General features: G+C 35.8%; 1 protein-coding gene across 3 annotated transcripts in view; it reads right to left on the minus strand.

Annotated features, from left to right (window-relative positions):
• Positions 1-4,069: 4,069 nt before the first annotated feature.
• Positions 4,070-25,049, minus strand: part of ESD (esterase D) — a 34,542-nt gene continuing 13,562 nt past the window's right edge. For all 3 annotated transcript variants that reach the window (XM_087814363.1, XM_087814362.1, XM_016199502.2), the window contains 3 exons: positions 23,627-23,725; positions 20,752-20,919; positions 4,070-4,317 (listed from right to left, as the gene is read on the minus strand). In XM_087814363.1, the coding sequence (XP_087670489.1) occupies positions 4,237-4,317; positions 20,752-20,919; positions 23,627-23,725 (348 nt within the window). In that variant the 3' untranslated portion in view covers positions 4,070-4,236. The remainder of the gene's footprint in view (positions 4,318-20,751; positions 20,920-23,626; positions 23,726-25,049) is intronic.

A 25,049-nucleotide genomic window follows, 5' to 3' on the forward strand; every position in this document is an offset into this window, starting at 1 on the left:
TAATGGCCAGTATTTATTGAGTGGCTAGTGTGGTTCTAGTGTTTTTTCTGAATTATAAGCACCACTAAATCAAGGCTGCGTGTCTATTTTGTTCCCAGCTGGTTCTCCTTTAGCGAGATCAGTGCTTATCAGGTAGCAGGCTTTGAAGAGATGCGAGGTAGGAGAATTAATAAATTTTACATACATTATCTCAGAAATTCTTACCAAAATGCTATAAGGAAAGGACTTGTGGTAGACAGCTATGGGGTTGCCCACCTACTACCACCTTCGTCTAGGCACTATCTCTGCCTCATAGGCCAGGAGGTTTTTATGGTTCTTACCCGAGACTGCCTACCTTATTGTTTATTGGTTCAGCAGCCACCACTTTATTCACAATTAACTAGGTCTCTTCTGGAGAATTTTAATTTTTTTTTTCCTAGTGACATGAAGACAAAAGATACAAAACCTGGAAAAAAACCTAAGGATAAAACTGACATGCAGAGAGAAGTAGGGACAAGAGAGCAGAGAGAACCCTGGCTGGTATTTGCTTTCTTGGGTGGAGTCAAGGAGTCCCATCTTTCTGAAGCTTGGGTAGTCAAACTTTCCATGAATACTTCCAAGAGGCTATGGCTTCAAATCAATTCAAGTTGAACTTCTATCACTTCTAAGAGTGCACACTACTTAGAAATTCAAGGTCACAGCAGGTAAGAAAGAGCAAGTCAGAGTCAAGTTCAGCTATGTGGCTGTTGCTGCGACTTTGCCAATTCCTTTCAGCTGATGGCATTTCCTTTCTTCACTCAAACCCCAATCCTAAAATAAAAACTTTTAAAACATGGCTTTGGTTTCAGGAATTCTATAAACCAATGTAATCTGTGTTATATACCGTTTATGTCCAATGTGCCCAAATACAAGACAAGCCTGAAAGGAGGAATTTGCATTTTTTCTGATGAGGGTGTCCAAAAAAGTTGTTTGGCTAATTTAAAATGTTTATGAGCTCTGCAATATAAAATTCATGTCTACTTGTTACAGCTTATTACACATATATATTAAAATTTTTTAAATGTCACTTTATAATTTTTCCACTTTAAGATTTCATGAAATAACTTGATCCAAACTCTTCACTTCCATCTTCAAAATCAGAGACATCACTAGACCCACTTTTTGAAGCACCTTTACTTCTGAGTGGTTTCTAAGTGAGATACAACATTACATGAATTTATAGATGATGTGGTCACTGGAAATTTTATCACCGCAAATAAGTATTCTTTGTATAACATCAGGACTTTTTCTCCTTCATGCAGTAGTATTTTTTCTGATCTCCACAGCATAACTACTTAATACTTTTCCTAATTAAGTAAAAATACTTAAATATGTTTAAACTTCACTGAAGTGTAATGTGAAAAAGTGTATAAATCTTAAAGTGCACACACTTGTGTAACAAGCTCCCAGATTAAGAAAGAGAGCATCGCTAGTACCTTAAAGGCCCCCTCATACTGCCCTCCAATTACCTTCCCCGAGGGCCCACCCTGCCCCCTGCTATGGTAACACCATCCTGATTCTAACACCATGGATGAGTTTGCCTGGCTTAGAACCTTTTATAAAATAATACAAAACGATTTAGAGTATATAATTTAGTGTCTGGATTCTTTCACTCAAGATTGTATTTGAGGCCCCTCCATGTTGCTGCATCTAGTTGTGTTCATTTTCATTAATGTAGACTATTCCACTCTATGAATATACTCTAATTTTACCCTTCTATTGTAGAACATTAGGGTTGTTTCGGTTTCTGCTATGAATCGTGCTTCTATGAACACTCCCACATAGCACATGTGTGCTGTCTGGTATGCTTTGGAGTGGAATTGCTGGGCACGGGTATGCAGCTCCATCTCAGCAAACCCTGCCAGTCACTCCCGTTAGCAGGTTATCACACAGCTTTGTAACAAGGAATTTCCTGCTTAACTTTATCCACTTACATGGGTGTGCACTGGCATTTTATTATAGTTTTTATTTGCATTTCCCTGGTCTCATGGAGTTAACCACATTTTCATGTCTTTATTAGTCATATATATGTCCTATTTTGTGAAGTACCCATTCAAATCTTTTCTTTTGATGGTTTATCTGTTGTGTTTGGATTTTTGTTTTATGTATTTGTGGTAGCTCTTTATATATTCTAGATAAAAGCTATTTGTCAGATATATGTATTGCAAGCATCTCCACCCACTTTATGGCTTGCCTTTTTACTTTTAATGGTGGCTTTACTGTACTGTGGTGTTTCTTAAAGGAATCTTTAAAAGGGTTTTATATCTATTATAACCCAGGAAATCTGTCAATTCCTTTGCCTCCTTTTATACCTGATTCTGTCAAGTGATTTCTTAGAAGCATACAAAACTAGTATTTGGAGGTCATTTTTAGGTTATGTATGGTTTACTACAAAGTTGTTGAGATGGTTCCTTATAACGTATGAGACTGAAAGATAAATATTTTGGTGGGGGAAACATCTTACATTTAGGCATATATAAGAATTCATCCCTCCTATGGCCAATATTTGCAGTATGTAGCTCAAATTTATTGGCGTCCTATATATCCTCAACAGTCAATTCTATGTTGTAACTGAAGGCCTTTTTCTTTATTATTGGCTGTATTGGTTATCATTGGCTGTATTTCAGCAAATATTTACTGAATATTTAAATGTTTTTGTGTTTACCATGCAAAAAGGTAAAACAACTATTTTCTTATGATGTACCAAGTTGATCATGGTTCCCAATTATTCAATCTAGGTGTTGCTCTGAAGGGATTCTGGAGATATAAAGTCCCTAATCAACTGACTTTAAATAAGGAAAAGTATCTGGTGGCCCTCAGAAGGCCTCAAAAGCAAGACTGAGGCCTCCAAGAGAGAAGAAATTCTGCCTACGGACAACACCTGCAGCCATGCCCATGGAGTTCAATCCTGCTCGTGAACTTCTCTTCCTGACCGTCTGCCCTATGGGTTTCGGACTTCTTTAGTCAGCCCCCTGAATTACATAGGCCAATTCCTTACAGAAAATCTCTCAATGTATTTATCTGCTACTAGCTATGCTTCTCTAAATCCTCAACTAATGCAATGACCCTAGGACCACACAGTTCTTTTTCTTTATAAAGGAATTGCCAACATGTAAAAAATTCGTGAATTAAATAATCTTATTAGAGGAAACTAGCCTGTTTACACTAGAACCGTTTTGTGTGTAACTCGCTATAGGGCTGTTTTGACTACTGATATTTAAGTAGCACTAATTTTTAAAACAATCTAATTATATTTAAATAGTACTAACTTTATAACTTAAAGAACCTGATATCTTCCATTACCATGTAATAAGCATTCTTATTGGATGTTTAAAATGTATATACTTCTGTGCTCTTCAACAGAAAAATACATTTCTTTTAAACCAAGCAGACTTCATCTACTATGTTTCAAGTTTGTCCACTAAGTTCTTAAAGGAACACAATTTGGTATTACAAAGGGACTGATTACTTTTCTTGGTGAACTCAACAAGCTAAATTTCTACATGTAACTAAGAGAAAAGTCTATGTTTACAGTAACATGAAACTTATGTTTCCTTACTAGCTATTTTCAGATAAATCATATTATTTAATTCTTGTCTTTCAGAGACATACAAAAACCTATGTCCATAAATCTATTGGCTCAAAAGATAAGAAGTATCACTGGGTTGGGTTTAGGAAATCTGGCTTCTAATCTTAGCTGTCTCACAAATAATCGTATAATGATGAGGAATTCACTTAACCTTTCTAAGCCTACTTCCTGATTCAAAGCTAACAAGTAATTATTAAAATGCCTACTAGAAGCCAAGCAGTTGCTAGACACTAGAGATACAATGAACATGAAGACAGTCTATACCTTTAGTGGCTTAAAGTCTGGAAAGGTGAATATTTCGGTCTAAATTACCTTTAAATCCTCTGTTACACAGTTGGCATTCTATGATTTGAATGGGATTACATTCATATTCTGTGACCTGATGTCAATACACTGATGATTTCCAAATGACCTCAAAAAACCTATGAAGTATTAAATATTTCCCATGTGAATGTTAGTAAATAATTTTTAAAATCAGAAGATTTCATATATTTATTCAGAAGGTGATTCAATTACAGAATGAAGCGTTTTTAGCATTATGAAATACAATGTTTTGAAATCTTTTCCCCCTGCAATTCTGCTTATTACAATTTTTATAATCCTGAAGAGATTCTCTTATCTGAAGTTTTTCAAGCATTCAGGTATTTTGCATGATGTCTGATGTGATCAGTAATAAATGTAGCAATGAAGTAGTAGCTATGATCATAACCCTAGGAGACAAAATAAAGAGATAAGGCATTTAGCTACCATTCAGAAACATTAATATTAGGGACATGAAATATATCCCTCATCTCACTTACTTTGCTTATAAATAGTCAAAATATTATGAGGTTTATAATCAAAATCAAGCTTATACTATACTTTAAACATTTTCACTGAACATTAAAAGAGCAGCAAAAATATGAAGAAAAATTAAACATTCTGCAGAGCCTTGTTTCTAGATGCTACCATTTATATGCAAAGAGAGGAAATAACACATTAATTAAATGTAGAGTAAACTTGTGATCATACAACAAGGAATAAAAGAATCAGAATTTAGAGAACTCAGAAACACAAGTAAGAAGTTTCAACTCACAAAAGCAGTACACTAACATCAATAAGAGAGGGAATGTTAAAATACAAAATGAGCATACATAAGCAATATAGAGAATAAACATGAAAATATCCAAATGATCAATTGTTTGGGAAGCCAAACAGAATCATCATAAATCATGTTACAAATTCTACCTACACAGGAGAAGTATATCACATCTCTATTTAAGGAAAAAGGAATAACTCATTAAACTCTAACATCCTTTATCAATAAATCAAACTGGGTAAAAAGTTAATAAACTTTTGAAAACTATCATAAAACAGAGAGAAAATGTAAGGTGCCAGGCAGTTGAGTTGAAACAGGTATCAATTTATCTGGCCACTTAAAACCATTAATATAGCCCTAGCCGGTTCTGCTCAGTGGTTAGAGCATCGGTCCACAGACTGAAGGGTCCCATGTGTGATTCCAGCCAAGGGCACATACCTAAGTTGCAGGCTCAATCAATCCCTGGTCCAGGCAACCAATTTATGTGTCTGTCTCACATTGATGTTTCTCTCTCTCTCTCCCCCCCTTCCACTCTCAAAGCAATGGAAAAAATTATCCTTTGGTGAGGATAAAAAAAAAAAAAAAGTAAAACCATTGGCATAGGCAAATGTAAAGGCAATCCTTCCTCAGACTTGGCTTCCAGTTGAGATAGCAGTGTAGGTAATCATGGTACTCACATCCTCCCACAACCACATAAAAATTAAGAAACACCATCACTGAGAACTGCCTGAAGTCTAACTGAACAGTAGTGCTATAACTAAGGATATACAGAAGTAGTCATGTTAAGACTAGTGGGAGAGGCAGAGTCAAGGAATGGGCAGGTCTCACACCCATGTATAACGAATAAAAATCAAGAGGGACATCTCTGAGGTCCCCCTGAAGAGGATTCCCAGCCCCATACCAGGACCCCCAGCACAGAGTTCCAGTGCCAGAGAGAAGACTCTATAACTTCTAGCTGTAAACACCAGTTGGAATTATGGCTGACTAAGATAGAGGGCTGCTGAAGTCCAAGGTGCTACTCTCAAAGGGACCACATGAACTTACTCAGACTCACTTGCTCTGAACATACTGAATCTGGCTTTGGAGGCTGGAGGGGCCGCTTTCTCCAAGAGAAAAGTGCTAGCAGAGGCCACTGTTCCTTTCAGGAGCAGGTAGGCGCCATTCTGAGCCTTCCCCCACACTGGGCGATTCCTTCACTCTGCCCCACCCAACTTTCAGACCCACCCAAGTGGCTTCCAATGGCTTTTCCATAAAAATCTATCTTGGCTCATGCTGTGAACTTTCCTAAAATCTCTCAAAGGTTCACAAACTCCAAACAAGCAGCATCTGGCCTCAGTGTGCTCCATTATATTGCTAAGTGGCCCCAAACCCAGCACTAGCTGCAGTTGGCCTCGGTTCTCACCCAGGCACCTCCAAGACCAGGCTAAGTAGCAGCTACCTGCAGTTCGCTTTGTACCTCATGCTGGGTGGCCCTGGACAGTGCATAGGCAGCAACTGACCTTGGCCTGCATCTCCCAGAAGGTTTAGTCAGTACCCCTGGTGGACAGCTTCAGACCACGCCAGAGTACCACCCAACCACCTCCACAAGTGACACTCTCAAGGGGGGTACTTGATGAGCACCAGAGCCCTGCTGAAGGAAGTCCTGCTCCACAGGGGCATGTTCCTACTCAGCAGATCCTCTGCTATAGTCACAGCCAGTCCTCGCAGCAGATTGGCCTGCATGTCAATCCTTCCCATTAACATGCCAACAGCAATCAATGCTCAACTACAACAGGAAGGTGCACAGAGCCCACACTGGGGGAAGGGGAGGTGTAACTGAAGGACCTAGCTTGAGTGACAGGGGAGGATGCACCACTGGATCCTATAGGACACCTACTACATAAGGCCATTCTACCAAACCTGGGAGACAAAGCACCTCTACCTGATAGAAACAAATACAGGAAAGCAGCCAAAATGAGAACACAAAGAAACATGTTCCAAACAAAAGAACAAAACAAAACTCCAGAAAAAGAACTAAAAAAAATGGAGATTAGGCAATCTACCCAATGCAGAGATCAAAATACTGGTTATAAGGATGCTCAATAAACTTAGGGAATAGGTAAATGAACTCAGTGAGAATTTTAACAAAGAGATTTAAAAAAAAAATGGATCTAGAGGACATAAAAAAGAACCAGTCAAAAATTAAGGATACAATTCATGAAATGGAGAATACATTAGAGGGAATCAACAGATTAGATGAAGCAGATAATCAAATCAGCGATTCGGAAGATAAGGTAGCAGAAAACACCCAATCATAACAGTAAAAAAGAAAAAAGAATCCATAAAAATGAGAATAATGTAAGGAGCCTCTGGGACAATATCACGCATACCAACATTCACATCATGGGGATGCTGGAAAAATAGGAGGACAGCAAAAAATTGAAAACCTATTTGAAAAACTAATGATGGAAAACTTTTCTAACCTGGTTAAGGAAATAGACATACAAGTCCAGGAAGTGCAAAGTCCCAAACAAAATGAACCCAAAGAGGCCCACACTAAGTAAGATACATCATAATTAAAACCCCAAATTTAAAGACAGAGAATATTAAAAGCAACAAGAGGAAGGCAGTTACCTACAAGGTAATGTGCTGATTTCTCAAGAGAAGCTTTGCAGACCAAAAGGGAATGGTAAGAAATATTCAAAGTGATGCAAAAAGCAAGGAACTACAACTAAGATTACTCTATACCCAGCAAAGCTATCATTTGGAATCGAAGGACAGATAAAGAGCTTTTCAAACAAGAAAAAACTAAAGGAGTCCATCACCATCAAAGAAAAAAAAGGATAAAAAATGTGAATAAAATGGCAGTAACTACATATCAACAATTACTTTAAATGCAAATAGATTAAATGCTTTAATCAAAAGACATACAGTGGCTAAACGAGTAAGAAAACAAGACCCTTAATATGCTGTCTACAAGAGACTCACTTCAGATAAAAAGACAGAGACTGAAAGTAAAGGGATAAAAAAAGATTTTTCACGAAAACAAACAAAAACAGCTATGGTAGCAATACTTATACTAGACAAAATAGACTTTAAAACAAAGGCTATAACAGGACAAAGAAGGACCCAGCAATCTGGGTCCTTTATCCAAAGGACCTTCTTCTGGGCATTTATCCAAAGAAACCCAAAACACTAATTTGAAAAGATGTATGCATCCGTATGTTCATTGCCACATTATTTACAACAGCCAAAATATGGAAGCAACCTAAGTGCCCATCAGTAGATGAATGGATGAAGAAATTGTGCATATATACAATGGAATATGACTCAGCCATAAAAAAGAATGAAATCTTGCCATCTGTAACAACATGGATAGACCCAGAGGATACTGTACTGAGTGAAGTAAGTCAAGAGAAAGACAAATGCCGTATGATTTCACTTATATGTGGAATCTAAAGAACAAAATAAACAAACAAGCAGAACAGAAAGAGACTCATAGATACAGAGAACATTTTGATGGTTTCCAGATGGAAGGGGAGGCTGGAGGGATGGGTGAAAAAAGTAAAGGGATTAAGAAGTACAAATTGGTAGTTCCAAAACAGTCATGGGAATGTGAAGTACAGTATAGGGAATATAATCAATAATACTGTAATAACTATTTGTGGTGTCAGATGGGTACTAGATTTATTGGGGTGATCACTTTGTAAGTCACATAAATGTCTAATCACTGGGTTGTACAACGGAAACCAATAGAATACTGTACATCACCTGTAATTGAAAAATTTTTAAAATATTTTTAAAAATTTAAAAAGGTAAGTAGTAGTTTTCAAAGAAAAATAATTAAGGTGGGAAGAACCTGAGAGTGTTAAACACCAGATAATTTTTGGGACAGCCCATTGCTTCCTCAAAAGACAATTAAAGCACACACAAGGTAGAATAAACTAAAAGAGATAAAAGTCTAAGAAAGATTTTTAAGTTTTTAATGTAATCTAGTGAACAGTCTCTGGTGGGAGAAATGGGAATTTTTCTATGCCCTTAAAGAAACAAAAACAGACCTAATAAAAATATCACCTGGGTTTCAGGAAAGGCAAACCCCTAAGATTTTGATGCACTGGTAAATGTTCTCAACATCGTACTTCTAGAGGTTAGTAATGTTTATCTTGGGAATAACAGTTAAGAGTTTTAAAGTCACAAAAGTAAATTAAAAGTAATCTGTCTTGTTTTCTGTGGCCAAACCATGGAAATGAATGATAGGAACTTTGTCAAAATCCAGGCTGAGCCTCGGAATTACTTGGTTTTACATCTCTCAATGATTAGACAAGTATTAGTTACTTTGTTAAATTTAGAGCTAAAGGACAGTTTCTTATGTAAAGAAACTTAAAGAAAAGCATTTTCCACCCATGTAATTCTTGAACTGTCAAGAGGTTAAACAGGCCCCTGGTTTTCAGGACACAAAACCTGTAAAATATAGTATCAGGTAGTAGCTGCCATTTTTCACAAATAAAAACATGGATCTGACTGAAAACAGGCAGATGTTAGGAACAGATTTAACAAAACCCAAACGTGACTGAGTATTTGTACTGTTATGCTTAGTTTCACTGTTCAGCACCTTGCAGTTTCAGTCACCATTATTGTTCTTTATTATTATTTTATTAGAGAAATCCTAGGGTAAACTAAAGTGACAGTTTTGAGCTCTCGGGTGTACTGCAAGATAACAGTGCATTTCATCTAAAATACAAAGCATATGTCCTTAGTTTCCATAATGATATTTAATGAAGACCCATCATTAAGAGAAAATAGAAAATGCCTGCTAATGAGGGACCAAGAAAGATGTTTTCAATGTCAACATAAAGATAAGAGAACATATTGGAACTATTGGTGTTCTGGTGGATAGAAGATGCTTATATAATTAGAGCTAATTATATCAGTTTACTAGTTTTAAGTTCTATTTATCAGTAAAAAATGGGGGGGGCTCTTTTCATTATATTCTAAGTTGGTTTGGTATGTTAAGGTGCTTGTGTGATTATATATATTTAGTGACACTTGAAAGGTCCTTCCTCTTCTACCTCACATTTTAAATGGAAAAATCCTCCATAATAAAACTCTGACTCTTAGAAAACAAAGATAAATGAACACATGCTTTCATTCTCCACTCAATATTCACAAAAGCAGCAATGTCCCAGCAGCTGCAATGAACATTTATTCTAAGAGGCAGTGTTTTCTCCTACATATTTTTCAGGCCCAATTAGAAAACTCAGATCTCAATTCTCAGGTTAAGTCTCATCAAAGTACAGAAGAGACTGTTGAAAGATATTCATTTATTTATTTAATGAGTACTTCCTAAGAGTTTATATGTTATATAATTGTGCAAACATGGGAGACAGAGATGAGCGAGAGATCCCTGCATTTCGGAAAGTCTGTGCCATGTTCTTACTCTTCTCTAACAGGCAGGTACACAGCAGGGAAAACAATCTCTGCATTTTCAAAAAAGGGCTAGAGACTTTTAAAGGTAGTTAAAGCCTTGTTCAATGTTGTTTCTGGAAGTTTCCATTAGGTCACTGAATTTTTACCCAGTAAGCAACTTCGACAACTGCAAATAAGACACACTAGGTCTTTCTTCTTCAGATTAAGATTTGATCTTTGTAGAGTAACTATAAGAATTCTACTACAGATTTTATGAGTCAAAGTACTTGGGCCTGGGAAGATTAAAGATGGTGGAGGACTGAGTAGAAGCTACACTGATATTCTCCCACGACCAAACTGGAATTACAACTAAAATACAGAAAAATCATCCTGAATAATCAACTGCAACTGAATATGAGCTGGAGAGCACCATCATGAGCACAGAGGAAATATGGAGACCACATAGGGAGTGGTACTAAGGACAAAGGAGTGAGAGGGCTGACTGGGCTCCCACAGGCAGCAGCTGAAGGTCCAGAGGGATATCTCAGCTGTGTGGGGTTCCCACTGAGAACTCTGGGGCCTTAAACCCCAGGGTGGGCTTCACAGCCAAGAGCACCAGAACTGAGAAAGCTAGGTTTCTATCTGCCAGGGAGAGACAGCTGGAAATGCAGGAACCCTCTTAAAGAGACAAAGTTTCATGTGCAGCCACTCACGATGGGCTCCAGCAAAGGGAGGGCATAGTGGAATGGAGCTGTGTGAGGAGAATCTAGGGTTGTGGGCTCTGGATTTAGAACTCAGAGGGCACCCATCTGGATTCCTGTGGCAAGTCATTCCCCCATACTGCAGATGACATTGCTCACAGGCAGACATTTACCTTCCAAGCAGCTTTTGCCTGAGGGGAAAGCAATTGACCCACCCTGATAGAAAACACCTTGCCCTACCCAGAGAAATTTCTACAGACTGAGGCTCCTTAAGAGACTGATAGCAATAGGCCACCCTACCTTGTAGAGTTTCTACAGTCTGAGGCTCATTAAGAGAGTCAGATTAATCAGCCTGCAGGCAGAGGCAGACCTCAGAGTGCTCTGAGTCGTTGCCTGATTTGCTTCTGGACATGGGCCTTGGAAAATCAGACTTTGGTGTGCATCTTGGTCCTGTTCAAATGCACCCAGCACCAACAGAGGGGACCTCAAGCCATGGGTTGTTGATAGCTCCAAACAGTATTCAAGGTTAGTCACAAATAGTGTGACACTGGCCAGCACCAGGCACCTTCCAAAAAGACTGAAAGTACTAGCAGGCCTACATAATACATAGAAACAAACCCAAACAGGCAGCCAAAATGGGGAGACCAAATAAAAGCCCCAAATGAAACAAGAGGAGTCTCCAGAAAAAAATCTATCAGATATAGAACTCAGAATACTGATTGTAAAGATGTTCAACAGCATAAAAAAAGGTATGGAAACAATGAAAAATGACCTGTCAAAAATGAAGAATGACATAGCAGAAATAAAGAATATATTGAAAGGAACAAACAACAGATAAGAGGAAACTGAGGATAGGATCAGAGAAACAGAAGGTAGGGTAGAAAAAACTCAATCAGAGGTCCAAAAGGAAAAAACAATTAAAAAACAGGACAGTCAAGGGAGCTGTGAGACAACATGAACCATAACAATATTCGCATCATAGTAGTCCTAGAGAAGGCTGAAAGCAAGCAAGGGTTAGAGAACCTGTTTGAAGAAATAATGGCAGAAAACTTCCCTAGCCTGGTCAACAAAAAAGTCACACAAGTTCAGGAGGCACAGAGAGTCCCAAGCAAGAAGAATCCAAAGAGGCCCATGCCTAGACACATCATAATTAAAATGTCAAGAATTCAAGACAAAGAGAGAATCTTAATGGCAGCAAGAGAAAAGCAATCTACGAAGGAGCTCCCATAAGGCTGTCAGCTGAATTCTCATCAGAAATTCTATAGGCTAGAAGGGAATGGCATGAAGTATTCAAGGTAATGCAAAACAAGGATCTGAAACCAAGACTACTCTATCCAGCAAGATTATCATTCAAAATCAATGGTGAAATAAAGAGCTTCCCAGACCAAAAAAGGCTAAAGGAGTTTATCATCAAACCAGCACTGCAGGAAATGTTAAAGGGACTGCTGTAATTAGAAATAGAAATAGAAAGAATGAGAAACATAGGCATAAAGAATTAAAATGGCAATATATATGTACCTATCAATAATAACCTTAAATGTAAATGGATTAAATGCTCCAATAAAAAGACATAGGGTAGCTAAGTGGATAAGTAAACATGACCTAAATATATTCTGTCTACAAGAGACCCACCTCAGAACAAAAGACTCACACAGGATGAGAGTGAAGGGATGGGAAAAAATTTTCCATGCACATGGAAAAGAAAAAATAGCTGGTGTAGCAATACTCCTATCAGAAAAAGTATACTTCAAAATGAAGAGCATAACAAGAGACAAGAAAGGTCATTACATAATACTAAAGGGATTGACCCAACAAGAGGATATAACCTGGGTCAAAATATATGCACCCAATATAGTAGCACCTAAATTTATCTTAAAACGTCTGGAGGACTTTAAGGGAGAGATCAACATCAATACATTCATAGTAGGGGACTTTAATACCCCAATGACTTCACTGGATAGGTCCTCAAGACAAAAAAATCAACAAGGAAACAGTGACCCTAAATGGCACACTAGGATCAGGTGGATTTAATTGACACTGACAGAACATTTCACCCCAAAACTGGAGAATATACATTCTTCTCAAGTGCACACGGGATATTCTCAAAGACAGACTGCATGTTAGGACACAAAACAAGTCTCTACAAGTTCCAGAAGATTAAAATCATATCAAGCAGCTTTTTGAACCAAAATGGCATAAAATTAGAAACTACAATAAAAACACTAAAAAACATTCAAACACATGGAGGCTAAATAGCATGTTATTAAACAATGAACAGGTTACCAGAGATAAAGAAAAAATAAAAAGCTTCCTGGAAATAAAAGAAAATGAACTCACAACAACCCCAAATCTATGGGACACAATGAAAGCAGTCCTGAAAGGAAAGTTCATAGCACTACAGGCCTACTTCAAAAAGCAAGAAAAACTTATAGAAGATCCCTAACACTACAACTTAAAGACCTAGAAAGAGAACAAAAAGAAAAGCCCAGAGTAAGTAGAAGGAAGGAAATAATAAAGATCAGAGCAGAAATAAATGACATAGAGACTAAAAAAACAACAGAAAAGATAAATGAAAGCAAGAGCTGAATCTTTGAGAGAGAAATAAGACTGATGAACCTTTAGCCAGGCTCATCAAGAAACAGAGAGAGAGGATCAAAACAAATAAAATCAGAAATGAGAGAGGTGAAGTAACAACCGACCCAACAGAAATACTCAGGACTGTAAGAAAATACTATGAACAACTATATGCCACCAAGCTGGAATACCTGGATGAAATGGACAAATTCCTAGAAAAATACAACCTTCCAAAACTTAATAAGAAAGAGTCAGAAAACCTGAATAGGCGAATAAGTGATGATGAAGTTGAAGCAGTAATCAAAAAACTCCCAGCACACAAAAGCCCTGGTCTGGACAACTTCACAGGGGAATTTTCCAAACATTCAAAGAACTAACACCTATCCTCCTCAAACTATTCCAAAAAATCCAAGAGGAAACAATATTTCCAAGCTCTTTTTACGAGCCCAGCATTAGTCTAATTCCAAAACCAGATAAAGACACTACAAAGAAAGAGAATTACAGGCCATTATCCCTGATGAACATAAATGCTAAAATCTTCAACAAAACACTAGCAAATCAGATCTAGCAACACATTAAAAAGATCATACACCATGACCAACTGGGTTTAATTCCAGGGATGCAAGGCTGGTACAATATTCACAAATCAATAAATGTGATACACCATATAAACAAATTGAAAGACAAAAATCACATGATCATATCAACAGACACAGAAAAGCATTCAACAAAATCCAACACCCATTTTTGATAAAAATTCTCAGCAAAGTAGGAATAAAGGGTTCATAATACAACATAATAAAGGCCATATATGACAAACCTACAGCCAACATCATACTCAATGGGCAAAAAATAAAACCATATCCCCTAAGAACAGATACATGACAGGGGTGTTCACTTTCATCACTCTCATTCAACATAGTACTGGAAGTACTTGCCACAGCCATCAGACAGGAAGAAAACATAAAGGCATCCAAACTGGAGAGGAGGAAGTAATGCTGTGATTATTTGCAGATGACATGATATTGTTCATAGAAAATCCTAAAGACTCCACCAAAAAACTACTTGATTTATAAATGAATTCGGCAAAATAGCAGGATACAAAATTAACACCCAGAAATCAATGGCAGTTTTATACATCAAGAATGTACTCTCAAAAAGAGAAACTAAAAAAAAAAATCCCATTTGCCATTGCAACAAAAAAAATTAAGATACTTAGGAATAAACTTTACCAAGGAGGTAAAAGTTCTGTACTCAGAAAACTACAGCACATTGAAAAAAAATATAGAGAAAGATATAAAGAAGTAGAAGAATATACTGTGTTCATGGATTGGAAGGATTAACATCATTAAAACGTCCATACTACCTAAAACGATCTATAAATTCAAGGCAATCCCTATTAAAGTACCAACAGCATATTTCACAGATCTAGAACAAACACTTCAAAAATTTATATATAACCAAAAAAAACCCGAATCGCTCCGGCAATCTTTAGAAGGAAGAACAAAGTTGGTGGGATGACAATACCAGATATCAAGTTATACTCCAAAGCCACTGTAATCAAAACAGCCTGGTACTGGCACAAGAAGGACATATGGATCAGTGGAACAGAACAGAGAACCCAGAAATTGAACCAAGCCATTACACTCAATTAATATTAGACAAAGGAGGCAAGAACATCCAATGGAGTAAAGATAAGTCTCTTCAATAAATGGTGTTTGGAAAATTGGACAGGTACATGCAAAAAATGAAACTAGGCTACTAACTTACACCATACAGAAAAATAAACGCAAAATGGATTAAAGACTTAAATGTACGAAGTGAAACCATAAAAATCCTGGAAGAAAATGTAAGCGGCAAAATCTTAGACATCTCTCATAGCAATATGTGCTTGTGAGTACATCTCCTAGGGCAAGAAAACAAAGGAGAAAATAAACAAATGGGACTACATCAAAATAAAAAGCTTCTGCACAGCAAAAGAAACAATCAACAAAACAAAAAGGGAGCCCACTGTATGAGAAAACATAAATGTCAATGACACATCTGATAAAGGGTTAATATCCAAAATATATAAGGAAATCATACAACTTAACATGAGGAAGATAAACACTCCAATTAAAAAATGGGCAAAAGACCTAAGTAGGCATTTCTTCAAAGAGGACATACAGATGGCCACGTGACATATGAAAATATGTTCAAAGTCATTAATCATCAGAGAGATGCAAATTAAAACCAAAATGAGGTATCACCTCACACCTGTCAGAATCGCTACCATCAACATATCAACAAATGACAAGTGGTGGTGAGGATGTGGAGAAAAGGGAACCCTAGTACACTGCTGGTGGGAATGCAGACTGGTGCAGCCACTATGGAAAACAGTATGGAGTTTCCTCAAAAATTTAAAAATGGAACTGACGTTTGACCCAATGATCCCACTTATAGGAATATACCCTAAGAAACCCAAAACATCAATCAGAAACAACTTATGCACCCCTATGCTCATAGCAGCACAATTACAACAGCTAAGATCTGGAAACATTCCAAGTGCCCATTAGCAGATGAATGGATAAAAAAGCTGTGGTACATTTATACCACGGAATACTATGCAGCTGTAAAAACGAAAGATCTCTTTACCCTTTGGCAGAGCATGGATGGAATGGGAGAGTATTATGCTAAGCGAAACAAGCCAGTCAGAGAAAGGCAAGTACCACATGATCTCACTCATATGTATAATATAATAAACAAAAGAAATTGATGAGCAAAATAAATCCAAAGACATAGAAGCATGGAACAGACTTAGGGATCTTAGAGGGAAGGTAGGAGTAGGAGGTAGGAGAGATTTATCAAAGGACTTATATGCTTATATACATAACCTATGGACACAGACATTGGTAAAGGAAAGGCCTGGAGTTGGAGTAGAAGCGGGGTGGAGGGGATCAATAGGGGAAAAAGAGGGGCATCTGTAATCCTTTCAACAATAAAGATAAATTAAAAAAAAAAAAAAGGAATTCTGCTGCATGAGCTTTTTCAATTTAGATTTGCTGAAGCCAAAACAGAAATAGAAAAATTATATGAGGTAACAACCAAATTAATATCCCTATGCACTACCCTGCCCTCCCATTTTTTTGAGTTGATAGAGTATAAATATAGATTGTGAGCATTTAACACCATTAAAGAGAGGTAAAGAAATGAAGTTCGGCAAACCATGCAGATGATTGCAATAACTTTCTTCCTCCTCCTCAGATCACTTATTTATATATACTCCCTATTATTTTCAGCTTATTTAATTCTTCACAACCCCCACTTCATAAAGAAATATAGTTATGCTGTATTTATAATCAAATTATAAAGTGGGTAAGATTCTCAGACCTTAGATAATATGAAGTAAATATAAGCTTGAAAAATGTGAAAGTAGTGTCTCTGGAGCCACTGCCCAGGCATGTCCATTCAGTAAGCCCATTCAATTACAGTAAACCTAAACAATCTGCTTCAGACTGTGTAATTCACTTTTAATTTGACCTTCCTAGAAAGAAAGACTGACTGGCGATTTCAATACTTTCTCACTCTTTTAGAAGAACTGAACGCTTTGTCTTTACTGCACATTAAGTACAGCCAACTATGATTTTTAGTTGCCTGGGACATAAATATTTTAGAAATAAATATGTTAATTTACTTTTCCCTTCCAAGAATTTCATCAGTGTCAACAAATTCCAGAGATTTTCCAGTCTTTGTTATTAGCAGGCTGAAACTTTGTTGCTGTATTAACAACAAAATTTCCTAGCACACCCTGGAGGAAACAGAAGAGGCATCTAATATCACTAGTGCCAAGAAGTTAAAGTCATTTGGAAAAAAACATGACTTGTTATGTCACCTATAGCTATAGTTAATAGAATTAAACACACTATTGTATCTATAATCAAATTGATATTTGGATTTCTCACCGTTGATTACTGATCTAAAACATGAAATTCTGATAATAAATGTTTAAATTAATCTAAAAAATTCTATTATTTAAAGATGGATACTCAGAGACAAGGTATATGTTGGTTTTTGATGTATTTTCCCACATACCTGTACTACTTACCTGTACAAAATATCAGGAAGGTTAAAAAACAGGAATATTATTAAGACCTGCTGCATAAGTTAGACAGGTAGCATGTCATACACAATTTCTCCTTGTATTAATTCTAACTTCATCTCTTTGCTCCTTAGGAGTACTGCTCCACCTCCCTTAGGAATGGTTACACAGATGACAGGAGGACAGTATCTGCAGTTAAATGACCTTGCTTCCAGTTTTTGTTCCACTATAAACTAGCTGTGTGACCTTATATAAGTAGGTTACTTTTCTGAGCCTGCTTCCTCATCTGTAAAACAGATGGACAGGAGCGATATATGAAAACCTGCAGCAAATGTCAGACTTAATGGTGCAATACTGACAGCTTTTCCTCTAAGATCAAGAACAAGATAAGGATTCTCACTTTTGTCACTTCTTTCAACATAGGCTGGAAGTTCTAGCCAGAGGAACTAAGTAAGAAAAAGAAATAAAAGGCACTGAAATTAGAAAAGAGGTAAAATTATCTTTGTTCACAGATGATATAATCTTAAACGTTAGAAATCCCTAAATATTCCAAAAATAACCAACTAGAGCTAATAAATGATTCAGCAAAATGGCAGGATACAAAGTCAACACACACAAAAAGGCCAGATGCATTTCTATACACTAACAAAGAATAATCTGAAAAGAAAATTATGAAAACAATTTCATTCACAATAGTATCAAAAAGAATAAAATTCTTAGGAATTAACCAAGGAGGTGAAAGGCTTATAGAGCGAAAACTACAAAACTCTGCTGAAAAATCACAAAAAGAGAAACACATCCCATGTTCATGGATTGGAAGACTTAATAGTGTTAATACTACCCAAAGCAATCTCCAGGTTCAATGCAATCCCTATTAAAATCCCAATAACATTTTTTTTCAGAATGGAAAATCTCAACCTCAACCTAAATTCATATGAAATTTCAAAGAACTCAGAAAAGCCAAAACAATCCTGAAAAAGAAGAACAAAGCTGGAGAGCTCATGTTTCCTGATTTCAAAACTTATTACAAAGTTATGGTAATCAAAACAGTGTGATCCTGGTATAAAGCATAGACCAATGGAATAGAATAGAGTCCAGAAATAAACTTTTGCATGGATGCTCAAGTGATTTTTGACAAGAGTGCCAAGGTTATTCAATGGCGAAAGGACAGTCTTTTCAACAACTAGTGCTGGGAAAACTAGATATCCACATGCAAAAGAATAAAGCTGAATCCTTACCTAACACTATATACAAAAGTTAACTAAAAATGAATCAAAGACCTAAATTTAAGTTCTAAAACTGTAAAGCTCTTAGAAGAAAACACAGGACAAAAGCTCCATGACATTGGACCTCGCAATGATTTCTTGGATATGACACCAAAGGGTAAAGGCAACAAAAGAAAAAATAGTCAAATCTGACTTCATGAACATTAAAAAATTTTTTGCATCAAAAGACATTATCAACAGAGTAAAAAGGAACCCACAGAATGGGAGAAAAATATTTGCAAATCGTGTATTTTATAAGGTATTAATATTCAGAATATATCAAGAACTTGTAAAACTCAACAACAAAAAGCAACCCAATTTGAAAACAGGCAAAGGACCTGAACAGATATTTCTCCAAAGATATACAAATGGCCAATAAGTACACAAAAAGATGCTCAACATCAGTCATCATTAGGTAAATATAAATCAAAACCATAATAAGATATAATCTCACACCCATTAGGATGGCTGCTACCAAAAAAGAAAACAAGAAAAAACAAAGTATTGGCAAGGATGCGGAGAAACTGGAACCCTTATGCACTGTAGGTGGAAATATAAAATGGAAAACAGTATGGAGGTTCCTCAATAAATTCAAAATAGAATTGCCATATGATGCAGCAATTCCACTTCTGAGTATATATCCAAAAGAACCGAAAGCAGGGTCTTGAAGAGATATTTGTACATGCACAATTGTTAGCAGTATTCTTCACAACAGCTAAAATGTAGAAGTAATCAACTGTCATCAGTCCTCTGACAGATGAATGGATAAGCAAAATGTGGTCCATACATACAATGGAATATTACTCAGCTTTAAAACAGCAGGAAATTCTGGCACATGCTACAACATGAATGGACCTTGAGAACGTAAGTGAAATAAAACAGTCACAAAAAGACAAATTCTGTATGATTCCACTTATGTGAGATAGATAGTCAAAATTATTGAGACAGAAAGTACAATGGTGGCTGCCAAGGTCTAGGGAGTAGGGATAGGGAATTTGTGTTCAATAGGTATAGAGTTTCAATTTTACAAGATGAAAAGATTATAGAGAAGGATGATAGTGGTGACTGCAGAACATTATGAATGTACTTACCACAACTGAACTGTACAATTAAAAATAATAAAGATGATACTTATGTATGGTATTTTACTACAATTTAAAAAATTGAAAAACAAACAAAACAAACGGATGGATAGAATAGGAATGGTCTCTCATTTGGTCATATAAGAATAACATAAGCTAATGCTGTGAAAACATCTCATAAACTGTAATGCACCACGTTACACACTGATCTAATTTATTTGAAAATTTATCATTATAAATCAATGTACCTGACACATTACCCTTAAACATGAATGAAAATATTTTTAGAAATCACAATCACATATAATTTCCAGTGTTTACTTTTCATTCTGAAATAAAGGTTTTGTTTATATTATATTCCAAAGCTTATGAATATTTAAAAAAAAACTAAAGTAGAAGTTCTTTAATTACAACTGTATTAACACAGAGGTGAGTTGTAAATAGTGAAAAGTATTTTAGTCAAGGAAAACTTTCAAACCAAATGAAATTCAGTAACTATTCTTAAACAGCTAGAAATAGTAAGCAGCACAATGAATACTATCTAAATAGAATGATATAAAGTACAGGTGTGTGAGACAAACTATAAACAGCATCTGAGACTAGGAAGTATACATGAAGTAAGGTGGAAGCTTGTCTTTTTTATTCTACTACAACAATAGCTGCATGTGTAAAGAAAGCTATATCTAGTAATATTGATGGTTAAGTACCATTCCAGTATTTAAGCTTCTTGTTATTTACTGTTTTTACAGTGAACAGAAAATTGTAAGAACTTTTCACTGCCAAAAGCTTTCCTATTTCTATGGAATTTTGTCTTACATATAACTAACTTAATAGAAAGGCTTTCACTTTAAGTTTCTTATTATAATTAAAAAATATCTTACTAGAGGTAGCATTTCAAATTCTAAAATAAAATTTAAAAAGTACTTGGAATCCTGCTTTTTAGTACTCATTTAGAACAAACTAAGGTTTCCTAATACTTGCCTCTTGCAATCTAAAAACAACAGGGATTTTCTTTTCTGTACAGGCAGCTATGAAGTTATCAGGTAGTAACTGTCCATCTGAAAGAAACTGGTCATCTTTTCCTTGATCAATTAGTATGTCTAGCTGAGAACCTGGATAGGACTTCACAAGATGGGTGGCATCGTAAGCCTATGAAAAGAAAAATGTTAGAAAATAAATCTAAAAGTGCCCAGAAAGATATCCTTCAGAATATACTATACTAGAACCAAAGAGAAATTTAAAGTCATTTAAACTCTACTTGATTAAATTGGAAACATGCATTTAAGTTGGCTTAAAAGCTGACTTGCCTGGTTTTTATTTATAAGGTTTTCAGAATTCTCTTTCACAATGATAGGCTCTTCCCTACTTTCAAGCAGCCGGAGGGAGGCCAGTGGTAAGCATCCTACATCTCAAGCATTCTTCAGAGTGTAGCTTTTTTTCTTCTGAACTTTTAAGGTTCATAATCATCTCTCAACTCAAAAAAACCAACAAACAACAAAACCCTTAACTTTTTTTCTTTGTAAATCCCTCCACAAGTTAACTATTTCTTAAAATTCCATTATCTTTTTTTATTTCCAAATATTCTCTATTTCAAATAAATAGTCTATTTTTTGGTCTCTTCCTTTTAGCTCTAATTCCAGACATAAATACATTCAGCCCTACCTTTTGCTGTCTGTTGAACAGCAGGAAAGGTCTGCTATCTCCATGAATTTTCAGAAAGACATGATTTGAATAATCTGGATCACATTAACAACTCCTCAAATTTAAGGAGCTGCTACTAGTTATAATTTTATATTTTACCAAGCACCTTTAAATATTCTTGATTATTCATATCTATTCACTGACCAAAACTTTTATGCATTGATCAAGACAAACAAAACATTTCTCCTTCCAAAGTATCATGCTTTTTAAGACTTTCTTCAATCTTAAAAGAAAAAAGTGGAAAGGGACCCAGAAAGTCCGACTAATTCTATGATTTCATAATTCTGCGTGGCATCCTTATTGCAATAGTAAATTAAATAATAGCCTAAACACAGCATAATTAAGATAATAAAATCTACTGCCACTTAGAGAAAAATTATATAGATTCCTTATAGGCTACCTATGCCTCTACCTCTCCTCTCCTTCTCCCAGTTAGTTGGATGTTCTACCCAACTCTTCTATTACCCAATAAGCACCCTGTGGAGAGGAAAAGGTCATAACCCTCCTGACATAAGATCTCAAACTGCAGACTCTATACATGGCGAGGACTCAAACTACTGATGTAAGCACACTGTCAGGTCTCAAAATACTTATATTAATCATTTTCAGCACTCTTCCAATATAATAAAAACCTAAGCCTAAACAAAACCAAACAAAATTCTAATCTAGTGAGCAAAGAACTGACTTGCCAGTCTGTTAGAATTTCAATGATCAATCTTAAAACAGAATAGGGGTCCACGTGTAAATGACCTTGAATACACAACTGTAAGACAAAAGGGCTTTTCCCCCACTCAAGTATTTTCTACTTGTTAACAGGCACATGATGAGTTCATTTGTAAAATATTCAAACTCTGGGTGGAGTGTGCAAATGGCCCATTTCTACACAAGAGTAAAATGAGTCTCAGGAGAAAGAGCCATTTTTATTTTCATATTGAAGCATCTTTTCCTATGCTTGAAAAAGCAACCTTGCTGCTGGGAATATTCTCATAAATGAACATTATACAATTTCTATTTTTAAAGACTTTCAAATATGGAACTTAAAATCTAAATCAGAGATATTGGATTTTAAAAGGTACACAAAGTAATTAAAACCATGGTCTCATGGTTTCTATTGTACACAACTGAGCATGCAGTTAATAAAAGGCAAACCTAAATTTAGTAAGAAGATGTGGTATTTTTGGCAATGCTAATATAGAAGTAATGTTAATTTAGAAATACAGTAAACCCTCAATCTTGCAGACCTCAACTTAATGGACTTTGGATTTAACAAACAAAATTTGCAATCTATATGTCATATGTGAATGCTTTTAACCAAGATTTGCTTATAATTAAATTACCAGGTTACTTTTTTTGTTATTAATTCAGTTATTTTTAACAAATTTTAGCAAATAGGCTATATGTTGGGAAAAAACCGCCACAGTAATTTCACAGACACAAATAAATATTATGTATCTACAACTATAGACTACATATTTAAATCCAAGAGTCACCGCTCATAAACAATGTTTGGCCAATGATTAGCAAACTGCATTGCTCGAAGTAGTTGGTTCTGTTGTTCATATGACGTGACTTTCTGCAGCAGTTTTAACTTGTGCCTGCAGATGTTCAGATTTGTGCTAAGCCACGCCCCAGCCATGTGCATTTTGTTTACTTGCAGTGACTGGTGAATGCATGCATTTACTAGACCTATTCAGTGTAAATTTAAAATTACTGTAATACACATAGAAAACTTTTCTGTGAAGTTAAGCTTTTCATACATACTTAATTTTAATTACACAAACCTGTCTACACAAGTAAAAACAGGTAAACTAATTTGTCAATTTTTTGACATATGCATTCAAAAACCTACTTTATTCCATAACAGACTTTTGGCTTTAACAGACAGCCCTTAGCCCGAACTATGTTATATCGACGTTTAACTATAACATATAAATTGACCATTAGCAGGAAAAAAATGTGGCCTCAGAATATCTGCCATAATTCAATACAATTAGTAAGTAGGGTTTTTGTTACTGTTCTATGTTTACATTTTTGCTAATTATTTTTAACTCTGGACCCTTACCTTGAGTGTGCTGGAAATATGTCTGTAGTGTACAGCTTTTAAACAAATTTGAAAACTTCAGAATGAATACTGAGATAGCCAGCTAGTACCTACCTTCCATTTACTTTGATCTGTTCCCAAATATCCACTAAAGGCTTTTTTGCCCCAAGGACAAAGCACTGGATTGCAAATCGGAGCAAATGCTGACACAGACTTTAGAAACAAAGAAATTTAAAAACAAGTTATACGTTGCTAAATCAAATATGAACAGATATTTCCAACTTGCTTAAAAACTCAGAACTTATTTGCAACTTGCTTATAAACTCTGACTTGCCATGAAAACCCCGGTAAACAATTTTCCATAATACATCTTTTGTGTGTTCTATTAAGAGAGCTAATAATAAAGTACAGGTGCTAAAATAATGCAAAGTGATACATTACATTTTCAGTAAGTAATGCACAATGGAAGTTTATATTGAGTTTCTACTCCTTTTTTCTGCTTAAAATTAATGTGTAGTAATATGAAACAGTTTATGCCTACCTTTCTGAACACGTTATTAAATCTGAGACACATTATTTCTATTAGACAGTGCCAAGAAAGCACTGAACAATGCCCTTAAATATGGCAGAATTTTTAATACAATATAATTTTGTGTTCTGTTCAATGTTGTTTGTCACTGGATAAAATGCAGAGATGGAATCTCTCAGTTTCAGAATATTTATCAATGTTATGTTTATCAATGTTTACTAGTTTTTTTAAAGGACAAAAAAATTCAACCAAATTTGATTTTCTCCCTGACACAATCAATTTGATTGCCTTATACACATTAAAAAAGGAAAATAAACCCTTATTTTAAAAACCTGCTGTCATGACATGAATTAATTTCAACCTTATAATAAAGCTTACCAAAAGGAAAATATCTGGTGCCACAGCAAGAAATTGCTATGAGAAATATTTTCATTTCTCAGTGGCACACCTCAAATGAGTAAGAAATTCTTCCTAAGGGAAGGAAGTGGATTAAACATATTTTGAGGTCTCTGATAGTCTTGTGACTCTAAAGACAGAAGCAATCTTAAAATGATCATTGTCTCAAGATTTCCTTTTCCACACTATGGTATGCTGGGCTGCACAGTATGACACTACATACAGTGCTTATTCCAACTTGGCTTATTTAAACAAACAACAAAAAAGTAAAGCTTCAAATAAATAAATAGGAAGGCTGAGAGTAATATTTTTCAATCAAGCTGCATTTCTTTTCTTTTTTCTTCTTTTTTTAAAAAATATATCTTTACTGATTTCAGAGAGAGGAAAGGAGAGGGAGGGAGATAGAAACATCAATGATGAGAGAGTCATTGATCGGCTGCGCGCAACCCGGGCATGTGCCCTAACTGGGAATCGAACCCTGATCGCCTGAATCCTAGATCGACACTCAACCGCTGAGCCACGCCTGGCCGGGCCAATCAAGCTGCATTTCAATTTTCATCAGAGGCATTAAGAACAGAGAATTCTTAAATTTTTACAAATCATAAATATCTT

Source organism: Miniopterus natalensis, chromosome 2 (genome assembly GCF_054644295.1).
Source record: "Miniopterus natalensis isolate mMinNat1 chromosome 2, mMinNat1.hap1, whole genome shotgun sequence".
Classification (NCBI taxonomy): domain Eukaryota; kingdom Metazoa; phylum Chordata; class Mammalia; order Chiroptera; family Miniopteridae; genus Miniopterus; species Miniopterus natalensis.